Raw genomic sequence first — 8939 nt, forward strand, 5'->3', positions numbered from 1 at the left:
CCCCAGTTTAAGCTACCCTGACTTGTGTTTTCTGTTTTTTGGTCTGTGTTGCCCCTCTCTGTCAGTGCTCAAAGCCCCAGCAGAGGTGAGGCCTCCCTGCTGTTTCTGTGGGATGTCATAAACGGCGCTGATCCTGCTACAACCGAGTAGACGAGAAATGGGTTTTTTAACATGAAGAGTTTATTGCACTGTGAGCTGGTGGCAGAATTGAGCCCACAAACACCGTCTGCCTAATTTCAATACAATATTTTTCCATCACATTTTGCAGGGGCAACATGTCCTTGCTTTCCCACTCTTGTCTTTTCTTCTTTTTTTTTTCCATTTAATCTTCTACAAGAATTTGGGTTATTTACCCTCCTCAAATCTTAGAATCACATTCTTGGTTTAGGGCCAAGCTCTAGAAATTGAGAAAGAGTAGCCTGGGGCATGCTTTCTGTTTAGGCTTCAATAGTGCGGAGTTCCTGTGCTGCTTCTCGTGCCTCTTTCTTTGAGCGGGACCGTTCCTCTACGTGCCTTCAGCAACCAGCTTGCTTTCAGGACTCTGGGTCCTCTGCAGCGCCCGTCTGTATGACAAACGGCTTCAGGTTCCCTCGGGTTTGGGTCACAAAGTAATTGACAACATCCTGAAGGCTTGGGAGTATTACCTGTTTCACCAAAACCAAAATAAACAACCCCAGCAAATAAAACATGCTACATGTGCTGAGGATCTGTGCTGGGATTCCCTGCAACATTTCTCGGACAACTGATAGTGGATTTATATCCAGCATTTGGATGCAGTGAGGTCTAGGAGAGCTGTCTGCAACCTATGGTAACATTTTGAGCCTTGAACATGAGATTCCTTCTCTCCTACCAAATGAGGAAACAAACCAGAAGAAAGGGAGCTCCCTGCACCTTTGTGCTCTTCAATGGCTGCTGCTGCTTCTGCAGCAGGTGGTGTGACAGCAGATGCTTGGCAAACCAATAGGATGTTCCTCATATGAACATGTCTTATGAAAGTGGAAGAAAACTGTTTTAAACCAAATAACAGGGTCCACACAGCCTTGTTTGTCCTTCAACTAAGTCAATTTATGTCTCATATGGAGTGCATTTTGAACTTCCTCTAGTTGCAATGAGAGCTCAGTTTTCAGACTGAGGACTGCAGCTTGAGTTGAAAAAAAAAAATTAAGAAATCTTGGGTGTTTTGTGGGTGGTTTGATTTTATTTTTAGTAGAAAGATGATGCTGATGTGGGGTTTTTTCTACTTTTCTAGTTCTTAAAATATAACTTGTTCTTTGTGATTAGTTGGATTAAAAAGAGGGGTGGAATCTCTGCATACTTTACTTTGACTCGCAAGCTATAGTTCGGAATTTTCTAGAGCTTTTCTAATTTTCTGCAAAGTGGTATTTCTCACACCTGCTTAAGAACCTCCAAAAAGGGAGTTGCTCACTTACCCGTCTTTCCAATTCGATAATGTAACTTTTTCCTTCAGATATCACTCTGTAGTGCTTTAAGCTTGGGGCACTGAAAGAAAACAAAAGTCGATAGGCTGTCTGAAATGAAAGGCCATTTGATGTATCGTTGTCGTTATAACTCCTTTGCAGGAGCAATAGGTGTGCTTTGTAAGATCCCCGGAGTTTACTGAAGGTTTGTGGCAGGGGTTGTTTTTTCCCTGTTTTAGTTTAGAAACACTGAGAATTGCAAATGTCATTCTCGGTGTCTCAGAAGCCTCTTGTTCTGAAGCTCTACAAAAGCAAAGACATGGCCATTGACTTGTGGTATGTTTTCAGACTGTTTAATAGTTCTTCTCTCTTATTTTTCTTCATTTTACAAAGGGGTACGGTGTGTTCCATTTTCATTATGCATGATCGTTTCTTAAACTGAGTAGGGTTTCATGGCAAATAGGGAAAAGCCCATTCACCCAAGGAAACTGGCTTTTGCTGGCTGATCTTTGTTACTTGTTAGTTTAATTTAACTGGCTTTGGAGGAGGAGAGAACCCAGCAACCTGTCTCAGGCCTAGCCCTGCTGCCTCATTTGCCTTTCTCAAAGTGGTCTGAAGGTAAGACGTATATTTCACATGTCAACTCTGGGTATTAAGAATTCAGCTTTTAATACAGTGCATACTAGCTAAGAATGGGATAATATAATGTAGAATCAACCTACTCCAGCTCGTGTCGGATAGTGATTGCGTAGTTCTTGCTGTCGCTGCGGGGACGCAGGATCAAATTCCCCCATGAAGGGTTCTGTTCTAACATCTCTATCGCTTTTTGCCGAGAAACTGCATAGAAGCACCTGCGTAGAAGGGAGGAGAGAAGCGCCGTGAATGCGAGTTACACTGGCAAAGCCAAGTCATTCTGAGCTGTGCGAAGAGATGCTGCCTACCAGGCTAACACCTTCACAATGCTAGGCTTATCCAGGGTAACTAGCCATGGCTGCCGAGAGGCATGACATCTGAAGGACTTAATTATAGGAGCATAATTAAGGACAGTACTGCTTTGGCCTTCTCAGAGAGAATGTGTCACTTTCATACAGGTATGATGCTTTCTGGACCTTTGGAAAGAATGTGAGAAGAGTAACTTTGAATTTCTCAAGCAGTAATCAGCATCTTCTCAGACACACCTGATATTAGCAGCACAATGTGTGGCTTTCTGAAAAGTTTCTTAAACATAGCACTACGCTGCGCTCAGCCTTTTCAAAACCAAAGGCATTGTAGAAGAGCTTCAGGAGTAATCTTTCCCTTAGGAAATCTCTGTAAAGGCCTTAAGGTAGGTTTTGCTCCTTGAATATTATACAACCCGTGTACAACAGCTGAATTTTGAACCTCTGAAAATAATACTTTGAAAGAAGAAGGGAAGGCGCCGTAGTCAGTTTGAGGTTTGCGTAGTTCAGTCAGAGCTTACGCTGGCATGGTGGTCAGGGTACTGCTGGGAGGGCTTTTTCTGTTCAAGGATGCGCTGGAACAGTCGTTAACCGAAATCCTTTTCTTTTCCTTCTCTAGCACTTCATGCATTCTTGTAAGTTGTTCAGGTAGTAATGACTCATCTGGTGGAACCGACAGCTGAAAATGAACAGCGATATTGAAAATAAAATGAAAGAGTGGACAAATGTTGTGAGCAATTGTTTCTGTGCACATCACAGCTCATCTCTGAGTGCAGGTGCTGTGCAGAAATCTTTCTTACCTCTTTGGTTTAAGCAGCGGTGATAATCTGGAAGGATTGGATGTGCTTCTGCTTTGCAGAAAATGCTGTACGTGTATTTTTGTTAGAATAATGAAATAAGTATAGCTGTGTCCTAATTTACCAGAAATGTGCATTGACAGAAGTGGGAATGATGTAAGAATCCACAACGGTATTTTGCAGTTGCTATCCTGCAAAAGGCTCTGTAAATGTCATTTAACCTACTTCAGCCATCCTCAGCTTTTTCAGTGATTCAGCTAGGCCAGTGTGAAGTCAGTAATTTGTGAACAAACTTCATTTACTCTTCCACTGGTCGTTATCAAAGGAGGTCTTGCTATTTTCAAAGTGCATCTAGCTAGGAAGAACAGTAGAATGAAACATAGGGCTGAGGGGTTCTCTCAGTGTGCAGTTTGGCCGTTTCCTTGGTTATTTCTTTATCCCATGATAAAGACCTAGAGAGTTGTCTCTCTCTCTCAGAGCCAGCTCCCTTTTTCACATCTGCCGAGGATGGACTTGTGCTAGAAGACTTCTCCTTCCTGGATGGGAAACAGTGGATTGGGAACACACTGACTAGATCCATGGCAGAGTGTATTGCAGTTGAGCTGGGGTTAAATCAGCCTGAAATTTGATCTCAGGCAAAAAAAAAAAAAACAAAAAAAAACCAACTTGATCTCAGGCAAAAAAAAAAAAACAAAAAAAAACCAAACCCAAGAAACAAACAAAAACCAAACTGAAAACCAACAGCTTAGTGTGTGCAAACACCTGAGAAGCAAGGCTTTGCACCTACAGAAGCAAACTTCTTGCATGCATGAAGACAAAACCCCCTCGTAGTTGACATAAAGTGAGATAGAAAACTCTTCCCTACCTTTGTTACAGTGAGAATAAAACCCTTCCATTCTTTCGCGCATTCACAGTCATTAGCCTGAGAGAACAGAAAATGATAGTGTAAGAACGACTACAGGAAAAAAAAAAAAGTGTACAATATTTCATGTGGAAGCCCTCGGATAACTCTCACTCTTTTAGAAGGACCGTGCCTGGAAATGAGCTCCGTCACATGTGCAAACCCTGCACTTCCCCAGTACTCCATGTTCAGTTACAGGGAGAGGACAGAGGTAGGACGGTAGAAATGTATGTTCTGTTGGAGTAAAAGGAGAAGGGTTTGTGGATCCAATTAAAGGCCATGCTGAGGACATAGGTGAGTCCCGGGTATAAAACCTTCTAGGCAGTCCCTGAGCACTACAGTCTCTGTGGCTTCATTTCATATTCTCGAATACTCCTGAAAAAATTTCTGATGCCTCGAAGGGGAGGTTCCCTGGTGTTGGGTTCCTTTGCACTGCCTCCCTCTGTGACTGCTTTTGGGTGCTGCCTGGCCACAAGCTGTATGCTTCCATGTCCCACACCAACGTGGAGCTCTGGATAGCTGTGTGAGATGGAGTAAAGTGCTGAGTGGCTAACAAATCACAGCTTTCCTCTTTTTACCTTCAGTTCTAGTTCTCCATTCGACAGCATCAGGATGAACCGTGCAGAGCCATTTTCATCTGGACAAATATCGGTTGCTGAGGTCAAAGCTGATACATCTAATTTCTGTGAGTACTAAGGAGAGGGGGGGAAAAAGAGAAATAGCACAAATTGTAAATTTCAACAAAAATCTATCTGAAAGGAATTTGTTTTGAAGAAAATAGAAACTTTTTTTTTATAGAACTTGGGTTAAGTTTACCCGACGGACATGCCAAAGCTTAGTCCCTTGTTTCTGCTCACAGAAGCTCTTCTGACCAACAACATGCCTCCCAATTTTTCCCATCCTAATCTTCATAATCACAAACATTAAATCCATGAAACCTCCCTGAGTATTTTCTTTGTGACTCTTAAATGCTCAACCACAGTACTCCATGGCAAGACCAGGCACCTTTTCCTCAGCTGTATAAAGCAAAGTTGTGAGGCATTGTACCCTTGTGCACGGCTGGGGAAAAAGCACTTGGCAGTCTGATGGAGCCATGGGGATATGTTTGTAGCTCAGGTGTAAAAAAAAACCAAAACAAAACCGAACTCCTTTTTGTTTTGGTTAGGTACATTGATATGCTGCTGTTTCACTCTGGCTTTTTTTTTTTAATCTCAGCCTTTCTGTCAGAATGTTCATCACTTTTTTTTTGGACTATGCAGATGAGAGAGCAAAGGGTACAGAGAAGCATCTGGAGTACATCAGGATTGCTTAATGAAAATAACTGATGCACTTCGGATGGGTAGTTACAAAGATAGCACGTTACTCACTGTTGGGGCTTTCTTATCATCATAAAAGAAGAGCATAGTTCCTCTGAGTTCTGTCCAATATGCTCTAAATTCCTGTTGGAAAGGAGGAAGTGTCAGTTTGTGAAGATTTTTTTTTTTAGTTCCCACAAAATGCTGAAAGTGAAAGAACTGCTAAGAAAAACTCCGTCATCATATGTTTTCAGTGTTTTAAACATCATTAAAGAGTAAGTATGTATTTTGCAGACATCTTATGCAAAAAAAGTTCAGTAAGTATTTTTTTTTATAGGCAAAAAGATATATAGCAGGACTAGGGCAGTGATTGTGCCCCTGTGCTCGGCACTGGTGAGCCCACACCTTGAATCCTGTGTTCAGTTTTGGGTCCCTTACCCCAAGAAAGACATTGAGGTGCTGGGGCAGGTCCAAAGAAGAGCAGTGAAGCTGGTGAAGGGTCTAGAGAACAAGTCCTATGAAGAACGGCTGAGGGAACTGGGGTTGTTTAGCCTGGAGAAAAGGAGGCTGAGGGAGACTTTATCACTCTCTACAACTACCTGAAAGGAAGGTCTAGTGAGGTGGGTGTCAGTCTCTTCTCCCAAATTAACAAGGGATAGGACGAGAGGAAAGGTGGTGTTCGTAAATCAACACTATGCCAAGGTAAATATGATTGACTCTGACTGTTCCCTAATGCAGTCAGAGTGATGGGAAAAGCTTTCCTGTTTTCTTGTGCCCCAGATGATACCCTGAGAAGTAGAGCTGTTCTGGGACACTGAACTGGGAAGACAACTTCTGTAAAGCAGAAAGTCTGTTCTAGTTTTCAGTTTCCTTACCTGTTTTGTGTTTGACTTTTTTTGGGGGGGCAGGGAGGGGGAAGGGAGGGGGGAGGTGTTTAAAACAGATTTTCACAAAAATGGAGAAAAAAAACTGTGAAGTCTCCTAGGCCATATAAATTAGGTTGAGCAACATTCCCTAGTGTCCTGCGGGTGATCCTTGCTTCCTACCCTGCGAGCTCCAAGCTATAGTTTTTTGGTGGTTTCTGTCAAATTACTAATGTAAAATTTCTACAGCATTCAACCTCTGGACCCCAGCCTCTGGGCACTGCAGTGTTTCGTTAAGGTAAATGTCCTCGTTAAACTATCTGTCCCTGGCACGTTAATGAAGGCTGTGAATACTTGCTGTGGTACAGGGCTGGGTGTCATGGGAAATTTTTAAACAGCACCTTATAAACGGGGTTTTCTGCTGTATGGAAATGTAGCAATAGTGGTTGCCCTGGAGCCCTTGTTGTTTTGCAGCCATGAATACATTTTTCTCTTGGGTGTCTGGTCTCTCATAAATGATAATGCACCTCGTCAGTCCCACATAAGTCTCTACAGACTGTGTGTTATTGCTCTGCTCTGTACGTTTTAGTTATGCCATTATGGTAGTCACTGAATTTCAGAAGGAGGGATTCTTCAGGGGGTAAAGAAAGCTTTTACATAAAAGGATATAAATAAAGGAATGTAACAGGGAGCTTTATGGAACTTGGAGGTGTTTTCCTGCTAGATACAATGAAGCAATGTGTTGAATAATTCCCAGTGCTGCTGAAAAATTAATAGCAAGATGCTTAGTCTGCTTTTTTGTTTCTTGGAGTTCCCATTTTCTGTGGTACCTGATTGTTCCTGTGTTTGTGAACCACCATGCTATTTTGGTCTTTTGATTACATCTACCTTTAGCACTGCGTAACTCTTATTTTCTGTACTTTGTGCTTCTGCATCTACAGAGATGCGAGTGTAGGTAAGGTAGAAATTACTTTGTAACCCAAAGTACAGGGATTGTCATTATCAAGTGCTAAAAAAGGGCATCAGCTTGATTAGGGACATGCTCTGAATGTATATGCTGTTGTAACATAGACAAGCATGTAGGCTTTTGCAGATTTTCATCTTAAATAGTTACCCTGGGTCAAAACCCCCTCTTATTTTCCAGTTAGCCCGCATGTGTTAAAACATCAGCCCTTACTATCATGAATAAAAAGATGTAGAGAAGCTCACACATACTTCAGGTGGTGTATCACTGAAAACTTCAGGATGGGTGCTGTTCTCCAGGAAAGAGAGGATGTGTCAGAGCAATATAACCGTGTCAAACTTTGCTCTTGCTATTAAAAATGTTGCGTTAGCTTTTCACCACGGTGCTAGCTATGAAATCGGTCAAACTCAATCCACGTTTCAGTAGGTCATAGTAAATTAAAATGGCATCCTGGAGATACTGATGGTTACCTTACATCATTTATTTTACTCTCCCCCTCCCCAGGTACCAGGAACAGAAATAATTAGATGTCATTACTTCAGTGCAGCCATTTGTGTCGGCTGGTGCTGAGAAACATCTCCCCCCGAGACCTGCAGCTCCTGGCAATACATTTTTGAAGAAACAGTTAAACACATCCACTTCCCAGGACTGGGCGCTTTACCTGCCATCTCGAGTGCCGCACTGACAGGTAACCTTGGAGGTACAAAGGCAGACGGGTGATCCTCTGCCTCTCTTGGAAGATTCTCCGTGGGGCTGGCTGAGGAGTTGCCTCGGGCTGTTCCCTAATGCCGCTCAGCATCCTTTGGATATCTCAGCAGGATATCTGGATATCCGCTGTTGCTGTGCTATTTTAATTTTTACTCTTTTTTCCTCCCACTCCTGTTGTTTTTGGTCTGCTCCGTGCCAGCCTCTGCCAGAGGAGAACTCGCCCCGGTGAGAGGTGGGGAAAGCGCAGCACCTCGAAGAGGAGGTGGGGAAAGCGCAGCACCTCAAAGAGGAAGTGTCTGTACTGGCTCTTAGGTCAGCGCATGCTGCTGACTCTGCTCAGTGTATGATCGTGGGAGGCTGAGTGCATTGAAAGGATCTTTTCCAGTAAGGTGTGCTAGAGGGTACTTCTCTGTTTGCTCAAGGGAAGGCATTCCAGTGTCTTTGGTACAAAATGTCATCGTTACTGTGATGGGTGTCACCTGGGGGCCGTGGCGGAAAGGCCAGCTTTGTATGGCATATGGCACCGGACAGTTCAGCTGCCTCTGAAGTGATGTTTACGTTTTGAATTGGAAATGTGGATTAACTGTGAGACCATCAAAGCTGAGCTTTCCTGTGGCAATGGGTTAGGGGGATTAGTAATACTGGAAATAAACCTCCCTGGGGTTGCTTATAGCTGCCAAAGATAAATCATCTTTGCAATGTGCATGTGGGAGGACTTTCACTGTGAAGAGCTGATATTCCAGAGCCTTTCCAGAAACTGTAAGGGAGATGACATTGAGGAGTGGAATGCTGGCCCGGGTGAAATCCCATCAGTTCCACAGAACCATGACTGTGGCCTTTCCCTTGGCGGTTAGCAAGAACAGGGATGACAAGACTCGCAGTTTTGGTGCTCATGGCCAGCGTGTGGTAAAAAGCATCGCTTTACCGTGTGTTTCTGGGCTGTCTTCTGCCGATGGTGTGAGATGCTGTGGATACTGTGGCGTTGCGTTCTCGAGCCCGCCCCGTCTCCTCAGGGAGAGAAGCGCCTCGGAGGCGGGGAGGGGGCGGGAGCAGCC

General features: G+C 43.6%; 1 protein-coding gene across 1 annotated transcript; it reads right to left on the reverse strand.

The window, feature by feature from the left end:
- Positions 1 to 533: 533 nt before the first annotated feature.
- Positions 534 to 7975, reverse strand: LOC104458381 (signal-transducing adaptor protein 1-like). Its single transcript, XM_010087108.1, has 8 exons — positions 7838 to 7975; positions 5422 to 5493; positions 4633 to 4746; positions 4019 to 4075; positions 2878 to 3035; positions 2141 to 2269; positions 1431 to 1500; positions 534 to 644 (listed from the first exon to the last, which is right to left on the reverse strand). Exons 1-8 carry the CDS (start codon positions 7973 to 7975, stop codon positions 534 to 536), a joined length of 849 nt encoding a protein of 282 aa, XP_010085410.1.
- Between the last annotated feature and the right edge of the window lie 964 nt (positions 7976 to 8939).

Source organism: Pterocles gutturalis, unplaced genomic scaffold, assembly GCF_000699245.1.
Source record: "Pterocles gutturalis isolate BGI_N339 unplaced genomic scaffold, ASM69924v1 scaffold44216, whole genome shotgun sequence".
Lineage (NCBI taxonomy): Eukaryota > Metazoa > Chordata > Aves > Pterocliformes > Pteroclidae > Pterocles > Pterocles gutturalis.

Excerpts from the sequence above, each read along its gene's own strand:
- LOC104458381 (XM_010087108.1), bottom strand. The coding sequence starts at position 7,975 with ATGCTGAGCGGCATTAGGGAACAGCCCGAGGCAACTCCTCAGCCAGCC. Across the intron at positions 2,270-2,877 it reads ACCCTGACCACCATGCCAGC|GTGCTTCTATGCAGTTTCTC; the intron begins GTAAGCTCTGAC and ends CCTTCTACGCAG. Across the intron at positions 645-1,430 it reads TTATCGAATTGGAAAGACGG|GTAATACTCCCAAGCCTTCA; the intron begins GTAAGTGAGCAA and ends TTGGTGAAACAG.